Below are 18026 nucleotides of genomic sequence, written 5' to 3'. Positions count from 1 at the left end.
CTCCTCTTCCCCCATCTCTTGGTTTCACTCCAACCCCTTCTTTTCTCCTTTGCCCTTGTTTATTGTCCCCTTGGACTGTCTGTGTCTTTTAGGCCTCCTCACTTTTCTGCCCTACTTTCTGAGTGCCCCCCCCCCCTGCTCCAGTTAGCCGTTCTCTCTGACCAGCTCTCTTCGCCCCAAATCTCTATATCCCACCTTCTGCTGTGTGTGCCCTCATCCCCTTCCCCGCTTTCCTTCCTGTGACACCCCCCCCAACTCCTCCCTCATCCTCTGAGTTCCATCCATTCTGTGCCATCATTCCTTACCCCCAGGCTGCCCACTGCTGAGCTGCCTCATTTTCTCCCCATATTGTCATCTTTCATTCCTCCTTTCAACTTCTGAGCCTCAGTTTCCCATTTGTACTTGGTGGTCCCAAGGCCTGACTCATGGTCGTGGTCTTGCCACCACCCTCTCCTCCCTCCCCACCCCCTGCCCCCAAGTCAGTTCTCATTCTCCCCAGCTGCTGACCTGGCCTGCTTGCTCCAGAGGCAGCTGCATCTCTTGGGAAGGGGACTGCAGCGAGTGTGTGTGGGCCTTTCTGGTCCATCCTCCCTCTCACTGGTCCTGCTGGGCTTCCCTGCAGTGACTGGGTTTTTTGCAGGCCTGAAGCTGCAGCTCTCTCCTTCGTGCCTCTCCTCACTTTTTTTGAGCTCTTTCCCCTCCTCTCCTTCCTGGGCAGCAGGAGGCCATGGGCTTGAAGGGGAGTGGGGGAAGCTCAAAGGGAGGGCATGGATGTGGGAGGGCTTGGGCCATCCTTTGGGGGCTCAGGAAGACGCGGGGGTCTCTGGAGTTGGGAGTGATGCAGCAGATGTGGGATGGGCTCTAGGGCCATGAAAGGCTGTGTGGACTCTCAGTCTTTGGCACTGCTCTAGGGGCCCCTGGATAGCTGGGATTTCCCTCTCTGGCCCCTGGGAATCTCGGCTCAGAGCCCCGCATTCCAGCCCAGCCGGCTCCAGCCCCCTTTCCGCTGTCACTTGACTCCGCTGGGCCCCAGCCCTGCATCCCTCCCACTCCTCCAGCTTTGGGCTGGGGCGAGGTGGACATCACCGACTAGGAATTTCTCCTGGGGGAGAGACCAGGGGACAAGAGTTTCAGGATTCTATGGTTTCCTCTACGCTCCCCACTGGAACCCTCTGGCCGCGCCATGCCACCTGGCCCGGGAGCGTGGTCCTGGGGTGTGGAATGTCCCAGCGGGGTGTGAGGGGCTGCCGCTCCTTCCCTGAGGCGTCTGGAAACAGCCCAGCGGGGTCTGCCAGCCCAGGGTTCCTCGGAGCACAGTCCCTGGAAGGAGGGGTCGTGAGTCTGCCCAGGTGAGGTTACTGGGGAAACATGGGCTCCACCCCCAGCCTGGCTCCACCCCCGGCCCAGCCTCTCCAGGGCCCAGATTCCCCAGCGGCTGTCTCCAGCGGGGTACGTGCTCTCGGGAACCCCTGGGGGTTTGGTCGGAGGGGACGGTGGGAAGAGGCAATTCTCCGAGTGACCATGGGGCTGTTTATTAATGAGTCCCGTAGCAGCTGAGCGTGTTGGAATTGGTGTGTCCCTGGTGGTTTGGCGCTCCTGCCCATACCGAGGGCCAGCTTCTTCCTGGTACTACTTTTGTGTACTTGTCTGGTTGTAACTTAGTGTTTCTTTCTTGGGACTGTGGTAGGGCCTGCACGTAGCGAGTGAGCTGATGTCCGCTGTGAGGTGCATTGGGGCGGGGATCTGCAGTGGACTCAAATCTTTCTGAGCCGGTGACATTGATAGGGGGTTGACAGGTGTGGGTGTGGATAGATGGTGGCCTGAGGCAGTGCGGGGGGGGGGGGAGCACTTCTCACCACAGCTCTCTCTCCTGCCCCCCTCACCCAGCCTCCTTGCCCATCTTCTCTGGGACTCCTGTTCCTGGTTCTTTTGGGCTTTGTCCAGTTTTCTCTTTGTCTCCATCCCCCACAACTCCCTCACCTTGTTCAGGCCCATGCCTGCCAGTGGTCAGGGTCTCGACCTCACCTGGTCCCAAGGGAGGCTTGCCCTGAGGACTCCTGGGCCTTGAGCAGGGAGCCCAAGGGAACCAGGCCCTGGGAGTCTAGGCTGCAGGGTCCTAGAGAGGACTGGGGGATGGAAGGTGGAAGTAGAGAGAGAAGGGGCTAGGAGAGAGTTGGGGGGCGGCTACATCAGGCTCTGGGGCAATCTGAGTTGGGGTGTAGAGGACAGGAGGCCAGAGGATGCCAGAGAGAAGCAAAGGTTGGTGGTGTGGAAAGTGTGAGTCTAGGGCACTTGGTTGGGCAGGTGAGCCCTGCTCCCTTCCTCCATCCAAACTCCTGCTGCTGGGCACAGGGCCTGTGGGAACCTGCTCCTTCCCTGTGCCCTGGGGCTGCCCCCTTCACCTCCCTCTCCAGGAACTGAGCCCAGAAAGGGGGAATAGGGAGGGAGCCATCCCCTCACGGGGCCTGGATATGTGGGAGGCCCCAAGCGGGGCCTCAGCTTCGTCTGTTCCATTTAGTGGGGACCCTGGGGCCTGAGGGTTGGGCCGCGGGGAGGCGGAGGGGGCTGGGCGCGCAGCGTCAAGGGGACCGCGGCGTGGTTACCTGGGGGAGGCCCGGGTGCGCTGGGGAATGCGGGGTGGGCGTGGCAGGCAGAGGGGAGCGCTAGGCCGGGAGGGCGGCGCCGGGCGTGGGAGCGGCCGGGAAGACGCTGTCCGGGAGGGGGAAGGGCGGCTACCCCGGCTGGCGGGCGGAGGGCGGCGGGAGGGAGGGAAGGAGGGGGGAGTCGGGCTGTGGGGAGGCGGCGCCTGGGCCCGAGCCGCCCCAGCCCTGGCTCCTCTCCCCGGAACAGGCCCCCGACAGCTGCTCGCGGGAGCCGCCTCCCGACACCCGAGCCCCGCCGGCGCCTCCCGCTCCCTGCTCCTGGCTCCCTGCGCCTCCCCCGCCCCTCGCCCAGCCGCCGAGGAGGCCCCGCTCCGGGGTCGGACGCCTGGGTCTCCCAGGAAGAGCGATGAGAGGTAGGGGGTGCGGCCGGAGGACCCCTGCGGGGTGGAGGGACCGAGGCCGAGGCCGGGGGCTCCAGGGGAGGTGCGGCTGCCGGGTGAGGGCTTGGCGGCGGAGGCAGGATGCTCCCGGGCTGTTCTAGGTTGCCCAGCTCCGCCAACCGTGTCCCTGCCCGCCTCCCCAGTGCGCTGGCTTACTGTCTGAAAATGGGGGGGCACCTCCCTGACCTCGGAGAAAGTGTGTTTCAGCATTGAGGAAGGACCCTTTACTGAGTGTGAAGGAACTGACTCCCAGGAAGGCAGGTACTCTTGTGTGGCCCCATTGAATCATTCCCTCTGGCCCCTGGAGAAGCGGGTGTGCCCTCCTATCAGGCCAGTCCCTGCGGGCATCTACCTGCTAAGTGCTAAGTCTCTGCCCAGTCAGCTCCCAGTGGGGCAGCCTGCCCTCAGCCCAGCAGAGAGGCACTGATACCTAATCGGCCAGTGACAGCCTCCGGATGGTCAGTTGGTTCTATCCTGAGGCTGTGTCACTGCCTGGTGCGCCCCATCCTCAGTGTCCCATCCCCCCCTCCCTCCCACACCCCTTCGGTCCCCTGCTGGCTGGACTTTCCTTCCAGCACCTCTACCTGAAGTCAGTGCTCTAGGCACATGGGTGCCTCGGAAGTGAGTGCTACAGTGGAGACAGGTGAAAGCCAGAGTCTGGGAAAATGGAGCAGTGCCTCTTTTTCTCATGGCCCTTCCAGCCACCACCTTGACTTCTCTCTGGCTTGGTCTTGGTGTGTATTGGGAGGTGGGCCCCAGTTGTCTTGGGATCCTGTGTCAGAGAGCCTGAGTGTATGTGTCTCACGGTGTCCTCTAATGGTAGGAGCATGTGGTATCTGTCATTTCACGTTCACGGATGTCTAAAGATGGCTATTCACTAAGTGGGATGGAGTTGATGTGTGCATGAGCGTCTGTGATTGTCCCAGCTGGGGCAGATGTGTGTAACACATTTAAGTGTCTGTCTTTAAAAGTCTGTGAAGAGTTGTCTTTGACAGAGGGGTGTGTGTGTGTTACAATTAGCCCCAGGGTTTACAGTCAGCTTTGCAAGTTTGCATGGCTGATGAGTGGGGGTGGGGTGGGGTCATGGGGGGGTAAGGGGTGCACAGAGCTGTGTGGCTGGTGTTTGTGGTGGGGGGTGGGGATAGGAGAGGAAAAGGAAGGGCCTGCAGCAGTGACCCGGTCCCTGCTTTGTAATTGGGGTAGGGTAGGGTGGGGTGGGGTTGGGATAGGTCTTCTCAGCCTGTCCTCTGTGTGCCTGACCCAGTGGAGAGAAGTAGGGTGATTGGAGTGTTGGAGGGATTGCCCCAGACATCTGTGTGTTTCTCTGCTTGGCTCTGTGCCCTGTGCTTCTGAGCCTGCTCTATTTACCTCTTGCTTTGTGTTTCTAGCCCTGTCTCCCCCTGCCTCCTATCCTTTGCCTGTCTTTGTATCTTTGCCCGGGGCTCCTCTAGCTCCGTCTGGCTCCGATGACTCATCTGGGATAGGCATGAAGGTTACCCAGGGGAACAAGGGCCCCGCTGTTCCCGAGAGAGGTGGGGGTGGAGAGCGACACCCAGGAATTCCAGGCCAGCCGCCTGGGACCCTGCAGCCTGCTGCCCTGCACGTGGCTCCTGGACCTCCAAGGGACCAGGTGTGATGCCTCTGGTTCTAGCTCTTCTTTGATGCCTGGGTGCCCCCCGCAACTCAGTCAGCCCCCTCAGCTGCTGCTTCAGAGCTGTGGGGTCTCAGCTGCCTCTTACATTCCTGCCCTAGAGCATGATGGGAGCAGCTGGAAGAGGACAAAGGGATGGGGGAGTATCCCCCCACTCTTCCTACCTCCTGGGGTGACCTGGCCTCCCTGCCTGTAGACCCGCCCTCGTCTCCAAGGCAACTCAGGCCTTTCCTCAGCACTGGGCTTCTCCTTCAGAGGCAGCCACCTTCAGAAAATGGGAACTGGGGGGACAGGATGTCTGGGTCTTAAGAAGGGAAGCAGAATGAGGAGAGCTGGGATAGCAGGCTTTGGATCTGATGGCAGAGGTGGGGGACGGCATTAGGGGTGGCCCTAGGGGTCCCTCGGGATTCCAGGGCCTGGGGAGCTCAGTGCAGACCTCCAGGAAGAGGAGAGGTCAGAGCATCTTCTGCTGTTCTGCAGAGGGTAGATAACTTGGATTCACAAGGAGATACCAGTTGAAATTGTTTTAGGTAGTGTGTGCCATCCAGGCCCTAGTGAAGAGCAGGGATTCTCCAACTTTCATGGGCACGGATCCTGGGGGTTGTGTTAAAATGCAGATTCTGATTCAGCATATCTTGGGGAGGGATGAAGTTCTGCCTGTCTCCCAAGTGCCTGTGTGCTGTGGGGCTGCCAGTCTTGGGGTGACACTGGGCTTAGTGGGGCTACAGAGGACAGTGAGATTGGAAAACCCTGGGGTCCCCCACTTTTCTTAGAATTCTGGGATCATAGGTGGGGAGTGGACCAGAGTTTAGCCTGGCGTCTGGCACATGGGGAGCATTCTAAGAACACAGCTGATGCTGTTAAGCAGCTTTTGCTGTTGTCACTTTACTCCTGTTATTCCCAGAGCAATCCATTCTGCCTGTCTGTCTTTGGCTGTGACTCCGGCTCCTTGACTTTCACTCACCCTACCCCTTGTTTGCTCCCCTGCAGAGATGCTACCCCCACCCCCTTAGGCCTGAGGAATCAGGAGCTATGGGGCCAGGGGCCCTCACATCTCTGCCACTGCTGCTGCTGCTGCTCTTGGTGGCAACTGGAGATGCTGATATGAAGGGACATTTTGACCCTGGTGAGGAACCTGGCTCCTGGGTCTCTGAGGATGGGGCTTGGGAGACAGAGCCAGGGGCCTTGACCCTCTGTATGCCTGTGTTCACCCAGCCAAGTGCCGCTATGCCCTGGGCATGCAGGACAGGACCATTCCAGATGGAGACATCTCTGCCTCCAGCTCTTGGTCAGATTCCACTGCTGCTCGCCACAGCAGGTAACTGGCACACATGGGGCACTGCTCTGGAGGGAGCTCCTGGGGCCTCTACTTGCCCTTCCGAGTCCTCTGCCCAAGCCCAGAGGCTGCTCGGAGGGCCAGTGCCAATGAAACCCCACCCTGCATCCTGAGGGGCTTGAAATACTAGAGACAGAGGCAGACCAGATGTTCCTTGTGACCTCTTGCTCCCTCCCAGGCTGGAGAGCAGCGACGGGGATGGGGCCTGGTGCCCTGCGGGGCCGGTCTTTCCGAAGGAGGAGGAGTACCTGCAGGTGGATCTGCGGCGGCTGCACCTGGTGGCTTTGGTGGGCACCCAAGGGAGGCATGCGGGAGGCCTGGGCAAGGAGTTCTCCCCCAGCTACCGGTTGCGTTACTCCCGGGACGGCCACCGCTGGATGGACTGGAGGGACCGCTGGGGTCAGGAGGTGAGGACGGTGGGGGCAGCCTTGAGGGAAGGTTGGCTCTCCTCTTGTCCCCCAGCTATACTATAAATGCCACCTGTCCACTCATGACTGCCGATTTCTCCCTTCTCTAGCCCAAGCCTCTCTCTTGAGCTCCATCTAGCACTGCAAACATGACCACCTTCTGGGCCTTTCCACCTGAATGTCTAATGGGCATCTCAAACCTACCGTAAACCTCCCAAGCTGACTTTGAATCCCGTTCCCACCCCAAACCTGCTCCTCCCCCACCTCAGGCCAGTTGCTCAGGCCCCAAGCTAAGATGATATCTCGGATTCCTCCGGTCTCTCACCCTCCTGCTTCCAAAGCACCAGCAAGGCCCATCTGTTCTACTTCCGCATTTCCTGAATCCAACCATTTCTCACCACTGTCGCCTCTACCACCCCAGGCCACACACCACACCATCCTAGGCTTAGATGAATCTGCTGGCCTCCAGAGTGCTCTTCCTGCTCCTGTCTGTTCCCACCTGAACTGTCTCCACCTAGAGGCTTCGTCCACTGTACCTGAGAAAATGCAGATCAGATGAGGCGCGCCTGGTCCATGACCCTCCACTGGCTTTCCACTGTGGAACCAAAGCTAAGCTCCTTCCTGGGTGCAGAAGCTTAGCCTGGCCTGGCTCTTGCCCGCTTCCTTTACTCCTCCCTCCTGTATTCTCACTCCACTTGGGCCCACTGGCTTTCTTGCTGTCCCTGGAACGAGCACAGATACATCCCACAGCTTTAGGACATTTTTGCTTGTCAGTCTCTGTGCCTGGAGAGCCTCTCCCCCAGATGTTCCTGGCTTCTCCTTCCACTCAGTTCTCCTCTAGATATCACCTCCTTAGAGAGCCTACCTCCCACTGCTTTAGCCCCACACCCTGCCGCTTGTACTGCACAGCTGTTTTTCCTACTGGAATCTCAGTGTGGCATGGGGAGAGAGGAGGGACAGATGTTTACCACTGAGAACGTGCATGGCTGGCACAGCCAATGCCTGCTGAGTGGACAGAGAGGATGGGGTGAAGGAAGAGAGGGAAGGTGGAAGCAGAGGTGCCGAGCTCTGAGAAATGGGTAGAATCTGTGCACAGTGGGATGGATGTCTTAGATACAAATGGAGACAGGTAGGGTTCGGGGCTGACACTGAAGGTTGAGGACAAAGCACCAGGCTGAGAGATGTGTCAGAGGTCCTTTTTAAAAGATTTTATTTATTTATTTGACAGAGAGACACACACACAGAGAGAGGGAACACAAGCAGGGGGAGCGGGAGAGGGAGAAGCAGGCTTCCCACCGAGCAGGGAACCCGATGTGGGCCTCGATCCTAGGACCCTGGGATCATGACCTGAGCCTAAGGCAGCCAACTGAGCCACCCAGGTGCCCGTGTCAGGTCTTTGCTATAGCCCCTCATTTTAGAAATGCCTGGCTGTACCCCAGAGCCCTGGGTGCTCAACACCAGTCTTCATGAGTCTCCTTGTGGCTACTGTGTGCTGGGCCAGGGGACCGCGGCTGACTGGGAAGTGAGATCCAACCCAGAGCCTTTTCCACTCATCCACCCTAATTCTTGGGCCACAGGTGATTTTAGGTAATGAGGACCCTGGGGGCGTGGTGCTGAAGGACCTGGGACCCCCCATGGTGGCCCGGCTGGTTCGCTTTTACCCCCGGGCTGACCGGGTCATGAGTGTCTGTCTGCGGGTGGAGCTCTATGGCTGCCTCTGGAAGGGTAAGTCATTCAGACCCCCGAGAATTTGTTTCCTGGGCTGGGGCCTGGGGAGAAGGGCCTCCAGAATCCTCTTTCTCTTGTTGGGAAGCTGTCACTCTGAGTGGGGGGCAGTGCTGGCCAACTTTGTCCCCTCCATGCCCGGGGGCCTGTGGAGGGACACAGGAAGGGACTGATGCAAGGGAGCGGGAGAGAGGCTGCCTGCCTCTAACATCACCTCTGCAACCCTGCCCCAGACGGACTGCTGTCTTACACAGCCCCTGTGGGGCAGACGATGTACTTATCTGAGGCAGTGCACCTGAACGACTCCACCTACGATGGACACACCACACACGCTGTTGGCGGGTAAGAGAGGCAGGCTGTGCAGCGGGGGAGCCTGGGGTGGGAGGAAGGATGTGGTGGGTGGGGTCAAGAGTCTTGGCAGTGAGATGGAAGAACTGGGGAGAGGGACAGGTTAGGTGGGGCCTTGGGGACACAAGATCAGGATTGGAGGGTAGCAAGGCAACTACTAGCTCATGTGACACTTTGTGTGAGTTAGTAAAAGGCACTGCTTTGCTAAGAAATATCTGTTGGAAACTGTCTCCATAAATACACACACCTTAGGCTGCATGGTGCCCCCTAGAGGTGGTGTCTCCGTGCAACCACTGCAATTCTGGGAGTGAGAGAGAGCCACAGCGGGGAGGTCGAGGCCTGGGATGGCAGAGCAAATGGATGGGTGCCACTCTCTTCTCTGCCACCCTCTGGTTCCTCTGCTGTCCTGCTCTCCAGGCTGCTGTATGGAGGTCTGGGTCAGCTGGCGGATGGTGTGGTGGGGCTGGATGACTTTAGGAAGAGCCAGGAGCTGCGGGTCTGGCCAGGCTATGACTATGTGGGGTGGAGCAACCACAGCTTCCCAGCTGGCTATGTGGAGATGGAGTTTGAGTTTGACCGGCTGAGGGTTTTCCAGGCCATGCAGGTAAGCGTGTCCGGCTCTTCGGAGACCAGGGTGATTGCTCCTGGGGTGCTCACCTGGGCTCTCCTGGCCTTGACCCTGTGTTCCTCCTCCCTTCCCCCCCAGGTCCACTGTAACAACATGCACACCCTGGGAGCCCGCCTGCCTGGTGGGGTGGAATGTCGCTTCAAGCGGGGCCCTGCCATGGCCTGGGAGGGGGAGCCTGTACGCCACGCCCTGGGTGGCAGCCTGGGGGACCCCAGAGCCCGGGCTGTGTCTGTGCCCCTGGGCGGCCGCGTGGGCCGCTTTCTGCAGTGCCGCTTCCTCTTTGCTGGGCCTTGGTTACTCTTCAGCGAAATCTCCTTCATCTCTGGTAAGCCACTGGTCTCTGCCCAGTCCTCATCCTCTAGGATTGCCAACCTGCAGGATGCCAAAATATCCACTCCCAGCACCAGATCCATCTACCACTCGTGAGACTTCCCAAGAAGAGATGCCCAGAATAATTGGAACGTCTCCCTACTCCTTCCCCCCAGCCCTATCTTGGCTTTATCAGCCCTTCCCTCATGACTGATACTGAGCTGGTAGGACAGTGTTGGCTATAAAAACACAAAGTACTCTGTACTGGTTGAGAAATAGCCTCTTCTCCAGGCCGCCTGGTACCCAAGATCCCCACCTGGGGCTCTCTCTCTCTGGGAGTCCTGTATCTCCTCACAACCCAGCAGTTAAACACTTGACATCCGCAATAGCCAGTCCCCCTCCTTTGGATGGGTGGGTACATATACTGAGTATCGCCCCTGCTGCTAGTGGTAGAATCCACAGGTCTCATGCCAGCAGCTTCCCTTTGGGTCCTCTTCCCTCTCTGACTCCATCCTTTCTTCTCGTCCTTCTCTATAGATGTTATGAATGACTCCTCTCCAGCTCTGGGGGGCACCTTCCCACCGGCTCCATGGTGGCCACCTGGCCCACCTCCCACCAACTTCAGTAGCCTGGGTGAGCAGCCTGGGGCCTCCTCCCAAACCAGTGGGTCCTGTGCTGCCATTGCTACTGGGGCCACCCCCACTCGGGTGGGAAGCCTCCTGTGGTTCTGACTCTCTTGTCTCTGACAGAGCTAGAGCCCCGAGGCCAGCAGCCTGTGGCCAAGGCGGAGGGGAGCCCAACTGCCATTCTCATCGGCTGCCTGGTGGCCATCATCTTGCTGCTGCTGCTCATCATTGCCCTCATGCTCTGGCGGCTGCACTGGCGCAGGCTCCTCAGCAAGGTGAACGGTGTGGGGGTGGGGACCTGGGGGTGTAGGCTGTGGGGGAGGGGTGAGGGGATTAAGGGGAGCAGGGGGTTACAATGTGAAGAGCACAGACAGGGTGTGGGGGTGGAGACTGAGGCCAATGTGTATGGGGATGCCTGCGTTAGTTTGGGTCCTGTGGGGACCACAGAACACAGTCTAATTAAGATAACCAGAGGTGGGCTCAGTAAAGTGCCAGGTTGCAAAGGAGTGGGCGGCCTTATGGAAATCGCAAAGAGTAGTGAAATTCCCACAGAACTGTCACCACTCATGGGCTGTGGCCATGCAAGATGAGAGGAGGGAATTTACCAGAACCTGGAGGAGTGAGTCTGGGGAAAGGCTCCTTGAGACGGGTGGTGGACTTTGCTTCAAGGATACAGCTAGCCTGAGTCCACTTCTCAGGGAGGGGCTGGGAGACTAATCACCCTGACCTTACTTCCCACCTGCCCAACAAACTCCTCTCCAGCCAACCCAAACTGAGCCAGTTGATAAAGTCCACACTAGTCAACCTCTTGGGGTAGGAGCCAGATGGGAAAGGGGGAGAGTGGAGCTAGAAAGGCAGAGAGGAGTGAGGAAGAAACCAGGCATACTCCAAGCCCCTGGCTTCCTGGTGAGAGTTTGCTGGGGGTGATATGCATGAAGGTTGATGGTTCTATAATTATCTGGTCAGATTTGGGTTAGAATCCTATTATGGGACATCAGGGGACTGACCTACATGCTCTTGAACCTTTGTTTCTTTAGAAAGAGAGTTAATAGTGATACCACTATGTGAAATAGAACTAATAGTAGATACCACTATGCGACTGTTGTGAGGACTGAAGGGGAGAAGGGGAGCTTGTCATTAAATGAGCTGGAATCATGTGCAGTTAACATTCCCATTCCCGCAACAAGGCCGAGCGCCGGGTTTTAGAAGAAGAGCTGACAGTTCATCTGTCTGTCCCTGGGGACACCATCCTCATCAACAACCGCCCAGGCCCTCTTGAGCCACCCCCTTACCAGGAACCCCGCCCTCGTGGGAATCCACCCCATTCTGCTCCCAGTGTCCCCAACAGCTCTGGTAAGACCTGCCTTGTTCTAGTCCTACCTCCGTCCTCTGCTTATTTTCTTATTGTATCCCTTTTCCTCTCTGTTTCCATTCCCTTCTTTTTCTGTCTTTCCAATTTCAACTCATTTTCTTTATTTCTGTGCCCTGGTCACCACACTGTATCACTCCCATGTCCTTACCTTATAATTTTTCTCAAGAATTTCCCATGTATTACCCCTAATCCCTAGTGGTCTCGTTTTGTTTGTGTCCCATACACATTTCTCTCTTCTTTGTTGTGCCCTCTCATTGTATCTTCTAGCCCCTCTCCTTTCTCCTAGACTTGCCATGTTCATTCCATCCGTCCATCCATCCATTATCCATCCTTCTATCTGTATTTATGTGTATGTTCATCCTTCTGTCCATTCATTCCTCTATCCACCATCTGACCATTTATCCATTATGCATCCATCCATAAATATTCATACATCTATTAACCCATCTGTCATCCATCCATCCAGCCACCCATCCAATCTTCCATCTCTCTGTCCATCCATTTTACCACCCATCTGTCCTCTGTCTGTCTGTCTACCAATCCGCTATTCATCCATGTTCATACATCTGTTCACCCATTCATCCATCTGTACATCCAATTGCTGGATGCATCATCCATCCATCCATCATCCATCCAAGTATATTCAAACATCCATTTGTTCATCTCCCCATTCATCCATCCACCATCCAACCATTCACCTGCCATTCATCCAGCCATCCATATATATTTATCTATTTATTTCTCTATCTATCCATTCATCCATTCAACCATTCATTTATCATCCATCCATCTACCCATCCGTCTGTCCGTCTGTTCACTCGTTATTCATCCAGCAATCCAGCACTCTCCAGATCCTTGTTTTATCCTGTCCCTGTCTCTCAGTACATTCATTCCCATCAGCCCTGGTCTTGCCCTATTCCAGGTCTCCTTGTCTGTCTAGCCTTGAGTCTCATCCCTTCCACGTGTCTCCCCCCCTCCTTCTCCCGACAGCGTTGCTGCTCTCCAATCCAGCCTACCGCCTCCTTCTGGCCACTTACGCCCGTCCCCCTGGGGGCCCTGGCCCCCCCACACCCGCCTGGGCCAAACCCACCAACACCCAGGGTAAGCCCCTCTGCCTCTGGGCTCCTCCAGGCTCCCCATACCTTTACAGGGGCAGGGAAAAGTCCTCACACCTTGCATTCCCTCCTCTCCCTGCTGTGGCCTCTTTTGCTCTCCTGAGCTCCCAAGGAGGAAGCTCTAATGCCCTTAGCTCTCCTCTGCTCTGCTTGTTCCTTCTTAAAGCCTTTCCCTTGAGCACAGGAGCAGAAAGCTCACTGGTTCTCAGCTCTGTCTTCTTCCTCCTCTTCTACCCCATCTATTCTGCTCTCCAGAGCCAGAGAGGAGGTTGCTATACTGACCCCAGGTTCTCTTATAACTCCTCCTTTGTTTCCTCTCTCTCTAGAGCTGCAAGGAGGAGGGCCTCTCACCCTGGGTGCTTGCCCTCTCCCCCCATGTGTACTCTCTCTGCAGTCCCAGAGGTGAAGGCTCATACCCTGCCCTTACTGTCTGCTCTTCCTCTCCTTGGTGTTGCCTTCTCTTATTGTTGCTCCTTCCCCAGGGCTAAGAGGGGACAGCTCTGCTTCCTCTCCTCTGTCTGTAGATTCCTTGTTGTCCTGCCCGTGAGGAACTGTTCCCCTCTCCCCCTTTCTGTGTGCCCCTGTCTCTGCTTGTCTTTGAGCTTGGAGTATTGGGTCAGGGAGGGTTTGGGTAACCATGGCAGGGAGGAGCCAAGGCTGAAAGTTGTGTGGGGAGGTGCAGGTAGGTAGAACAGCTAAGTGAACAGGAGGGGCTGGCGGTGAGTGGGACAAGGACTTAGAAGGTGGGAGGTAACCAGATGACTGGCACCATCCTTCTTCTGATGGTGGGTAGAGGAATTCCTCTTTTAGTCAAGACTTCTGTCATGGTCTCTTGGGCTGTGCTGGGATCCCTAGAGAATAGACGATGTCATTCTTTGTTCAACTGTTTCCATTGCCTTAAACTCTGAAACAGTTCACTCTCATCTCATGCCAGCATCTTCTCTGGTTTGAGGTTGGTGGGTAGAATACCAAGAAGATGGATCATAGACCCAGTCTCTCACCCAGCTGGGAGACAAGGGAGGCTGGGGTGTGGAGAACCATGGCTCTCAAGGGCTGCTCTTGATGCTTTGTCTTGTCTTCTTTCCCCTCACCCCTCCAGCCTGCAGTGGGGACTATATGGAGCCTGAGAAGCCGGGTGCCCCGCTTCTGCCCCCACCTCCCCAGAACAGCGTCCCCCATTATGCCGAGGCTGACATTGTCACCCTGCAGGGCGTCACCGGGGGCAACACCTATGCTGTGCCCGCTCTGCCCCCAGGGGCTGCCGGGGATGGGCCTCCCAGAGTGGATTTTCCTCGGTCTCAGCTCCGCTTCAAGGAGAAGCTTGGCGAGGGCCAATTTGGGGAGGTAAGGAGGATCCCTGCCCAGCTATCAGCGGTGTCTTGACTGTCTGGAGCTCTGATGTCATGCCCATATACCCCCATTGGTCAGAACCTGTCATCTGTGACTGTGTTATCCCAGTTGACCCTGTGACTTCAGTGAATCATGTGACTTTCTAACAAATGAGCTGCTTTCCCCAGGTGCACCTGTGTGAGGTAGAAAACCCTCAAGATCTGGTCAGTCTTGATTTCCCCCTTAATGTGTGCAAGGGACACCCTTTGCTGGTAGCTGTCAAGATCCTACGGCCAGATGCCACCAAGAATGCCAGGTGAGGACCAGGGATGGTGTCTGGTGATAGGGAAAGGAGGCCATGAAGAATGGGGAATATGGTAGAGACCAACAGGAGGAGTGGCTGGAGAAGGAAGTTTGCATCTCAGGCTGATGTCAGTCCAGGTCTCAGTGTCACTAGTGAGTCAGCTTGTCTCCTGGGGTTAGGGTGCTGGTCTGCATGAGCAGGAGAGAAAGGACAGATCAGCCCCTCAGTGTCCCTGCCACCTCCCCGCTTTTCTAGGAATGATTTCCTGAAGGAAGTGAAGATCATGTCGAGGCTAAAGGACCCAAACATCATCCGGCTCCTGGGCGTGTGTGTGCAGGATGACCCCCTCTGCATGATTACCGATTACATGGAGAATGGTGACCTTAACCAGTTCCTCAGTGCCCACCAGCTAGAGGACAAGGTGGCCGAGGGGGCCCCCAGAGATGGGGAGGCTGCCCCAGGGCCCACCATCAGGTACCCACTTACCCAGGCTGGCCCTTTTCTGAGAGCTCCCCGGGGAGGGCTCTCCTCTCCCCTTGCACCAACCTGGATCCAGCATGGGATGTGGGGACAGGTAGTCAGGTTCAGGGGGGTGGGGACTGGGGTGAGGAATACATGGCCTTGTTCATCTGGGGACTGAGAAGCAAGAAGTTACTACAGGGGGTTGCTGAAGGGACTTGGACTCTGTCAGGAATCTCCCTCTGCTCTTGCTCACCCTCAATGCCTGAGTCCAGACAACAGAGCAGCAGCTCCCTGGGTCAGATGAGCCAAACAAGCATTGTGTGGGCACCTACCCCTGGCCTCTGTGTGGGCATTCCATCTCTGCACCAGCAGTAGACACAACCCAGTCCCAGGGAGTGGCCCCCCCCCTTCCTCTCCCAGGAATCTGTGAGGTGGGTATGAGTCTGGGACTGCCTCTAGGGACCCTCTCTTATTGGCTCTGTCCTCAGCTACCCCATGCTGCTACACGTGGTGGCTCAGATTGCCTCGGGCATGCGCTATCTGGCCACACTCAACTTTGTGCATCGGGACCTGGCCACAAGGAACTGCCTGGTTGGGGAAAATTTCACTATCAAAATTGCTGACTTCGGCATGAGCCGGAACCTCTATGCTGGGGACTATTATCGCGTGCAGGGCCGGGCAGTGCTGCCCATCCGGTGGATGGCCTGGGAGTGCATCCTCATGGTGAGAGGCCCTGAGAGAGGCGGGCAGGGCACGGTTGGGCAGGGGTTGGCAGGGAAGGGTGGTAGGGGGAAGCACTGACTGCTCTGTGGTCTCTGACAAGTCACTTGCCTTCCCCACACTGCAGTTCCCTCATCTCTGAAGTGAGGGTTTGGGCCAGTGCTCTGTAAGTTTCCTCTGGCTCTAGGGACCAGAGAAAGTAGGGAGGAGTGGTATGATGGGAAAGGGTTCAGGAGCCAAGAGTGGGTACAAGAGCAGGAGTCAGGGAGCAAGAGAGGTAAGGGGAGACAGGAGGCTAGAGCTAAAAAGGTAGGAGTTGGGAGAGAATCAGGACCAGAAAATGAGGGTCATGGTGTAAAGGAAGGGTGTCTAGAAGAAGGAAGAGTTCAGGGAGAGGACTAGAGCCTGAGAAAGAAGGCAGAGCCTGAAGGAGGGAGGAACAGGCTTGTTGGGAGGGACCAGCCAGGAGGAGTCAGCCTGGGGAAGTGCTGAGTGGACGGGGCCTGTGGGGAGATGAGGAGGGTCTCTGTTACCTGATGTCTTTCTCTGCCTTTGTTGCTTTATCCACACGCCAGGGGAAGTTCACGACGGCAAGTGACGTGTGGGCCTTTGGGGTGACCCTGTGGGAGGTGCTGATGCTCTGCCGGGCCCAGCCGTTTGGGCAGCTCACTGATGAGCAAGTCATTGAGAACGCAGGGGAGTTCTTCCGGGACCAGGGCCGCCAGGTCAGAGCAGAAGGGAGGGAAGATAAGGTTGTGGGTCTGGGAGGGCCAGAGCCTGTCATCTTGGGAACTAAAGACCATTTGTTCCCTGCCTTTGGTCCACCCTGTCATAATGCAGGTGTACCTTTCTCGGCCCCCTGCCTGCCCTCTGGGCCTGTACGAGCTGATGCTTCGGTGCTGGAGCCGGGAGCCTGAGCAGCGACCACCCTTTTCCCAGCTACATCGGTTCCTGGCCGAAGATGCGCTCAACACGGTGTGAATCACACCCAGCTGCCCCTTTCTCAGGGAGGATTCAGGCAAAGCCAGAGGCAATAAACAAGAGGATTTTCATGGCACCCCCACTCCATTCCCTGTCCCAACCACCTTTCACCTCTGAAAGAGAGGCAATGTGACCACAGGTAGGCTGGGCCTGCCAGGGAGCTGACGCCTCCCTTCCAGGGACATACTCTCATGCCCTCTTTCTGCTCCTCTCTTAGAAGCCTCCGCCACCCACCCAGCTGGCCCTGTGGATGGGATCCTCTCTGACCTCTTCTAGCCATCCCTGGGGGGGGGGGGGGAGATAGGGGCACATATAGGACAGACACTGGATAAGGCCTATTGGAGCACCTGGGCCCCACTGGACAACACTGGTTCCAAGAGAGAAGGCTGTGCCCCCCCCCCCCCCCCCGCCAGCCTCTCTCTCCTTCCGTCACACACTGGATCCCATTGGCTGAGAATCTGGGGATTGAGGAGGACAAAAAGGGGAGAAAGATGTTCCCTTGTGCGAACTCCTGGAATTGTCCTTGACTTTGGCTTCTCCCTCCTCCATCCTCTGACACACTGGACCTGGGGGTGATCCCTGTCCCCAACCCCCAGCCATCCCCACTTCCCACCTAGCTAGAACTTCTCTAAGCCTGTATGTTTCTATGGATTAAATACTGGGATTAGGGGGAAAGAGGGAGCAATGGCCTGTGGCCTTCGGGTTGGACACCTCTGTTGTAGCTGCCATATTGGTTTTTCTATAATCACTTGGGGTTTGTACATTTTGGGGGGGGAGAGACACAGATTTTTACACTAATATATGGATCTAGCTCAATGCAATTTTAATATCCTGCACTAGGCAGGTAATAATAAAGGTTGAGTTTTCCACAGGTGTGAGTGGATTTCTTGCAGTTTTGGTAAAATCTGCTTCCTGTGTCTGTTCCCAACTCATTTCCATTTCCTTCCTTCTCCTTTCTTCTCCCCACTCCATTTCCTACTGTATCTTGCCCAGCACAGTGTTCTGTCTATAAGCCAGGCTCTTGCCTGTGGGGACCTCAGGTCCTATATGAATGTATGAACTTTGTAAACTCCAGTGGGAGCTCTGCAGGAGGCTTAGAGGGGGCTGAATTAGGCCTGATGGCTTACCCTTGTTTGATCCATGGGTCCCTTTGGCAGACTAGAGCGGTCTACTGATTCCTCCTCAGATTTGTTTTAAAATGTGTTACACGTACACACACACACACACACGTGTGCACACACAAATGTGTATATCTCATATATGATCATAGAAGAAATCGAGTTTCCTAAAATGTTAAAAAAAAACCTATCACATGGTAACCTATGTGTTTTTAAAATATATTTAATAACAATATCTAGCAGGAGATGTGGTAACTACTAACATTCTCCAAATAATAATAAGCATAAAAGGTACTCAATACTCCGAGATTTCTACAAAAGTAGTGGGATACAAAAAGAGCTGAGGTGTCTCGGTGACAAGTCCCGGTCCTGCTAATACTACCGGGGGTTTTGCTTATATTCATACTTGCAGGAAATGCTATATTTCTGTTAGAGGTTAATAAAAACAGAGGTGTACATTTTGGGGCCCTAATTCTAGGACCCCCCTTCAAGGGTCTGGAAGTCTCAGGCAGAGAATCTTTGGATTTGGCTGATGAGATGTATAGATGAGCC

The 18026-nt window shown here is 56.4% G+C and overlaps 1 protein-coding gene across 6 annotated transcripts; it reads left to right on the top strand.

Annotated features, from left to right (window-relative positions):
* Window positions 1-1429: 1429 nt before the first annotated feature.
* Window positions 1430-17227, top strand: DDR1 (discoidin domain receptor tyrosine kinase 1). Of its 6 annotated transcripts, none has more exons than XM_059179019.1 (19): window positions 2778-3016; window positions 3187-3304; window positions 5685-5820; window positions 5910-6012; window positions 6209-6437; window positions 8015-8162; window positions 8396-8504; window positions 8928-9114; window positions 9217-9463; window positions 9985-10080; window positions 10197-10348; window positions 11261-11426; window positions 12436-12546; window positions 13660-13904; window positions 14078-14205; window positions 14449-14667; window positions 15144-15378; window positions 15951-16100; window positions 16216-17227. In XM_059179019.1, exons 3-19 carry the CDS (start codon window positions 5727-5729, stop codon window positions 16354-16356), a joined length of 2760 nt encoding a protein of 919 aa, XP_059035002.1. In that variant the 5' UTR covers window positions 2778-3016; window positions 3187-3304; window positions 5685-5726; the 3' UTR covers window positions 16357-17227. The 6 variants fall into 6 exon arrangements, with proteins under 6 accessions (XP_059034998.1, XP_059035002.1, XP_059035001.1 ...); XM_059179018.1 differs by having other exon boundaries at window positions 3145-3304; XM_059179015.1 differs by lacking the exons at window positions 2778-3016; window positions 3187-3304 and adding an exon at window positions 1430-1449.
* Window positions 17228-18026: the final 799 nt, after the last annotated feature.

Source organism: Mustela lutreola, chromosome 6 (assembly GCF_030435805.1).
Source record: "Mustela lutreola isolate mMusLut2 chromosome 6, mMusLut2.pri, whole genome shotgun sequence".
Classification (NCBI taxonomy): domain Eukaryota; kingdom Metazoa; phylum Chordata; class Mammalia; order Carnivora; family Mustelidae; genus Mustela; species Mustela lutreola.
The sequence above is the reverse complement of the archived record's forward strand: the minus strand, read 5'-3'. Positions and strand labels throughout refer to the sequence as shown.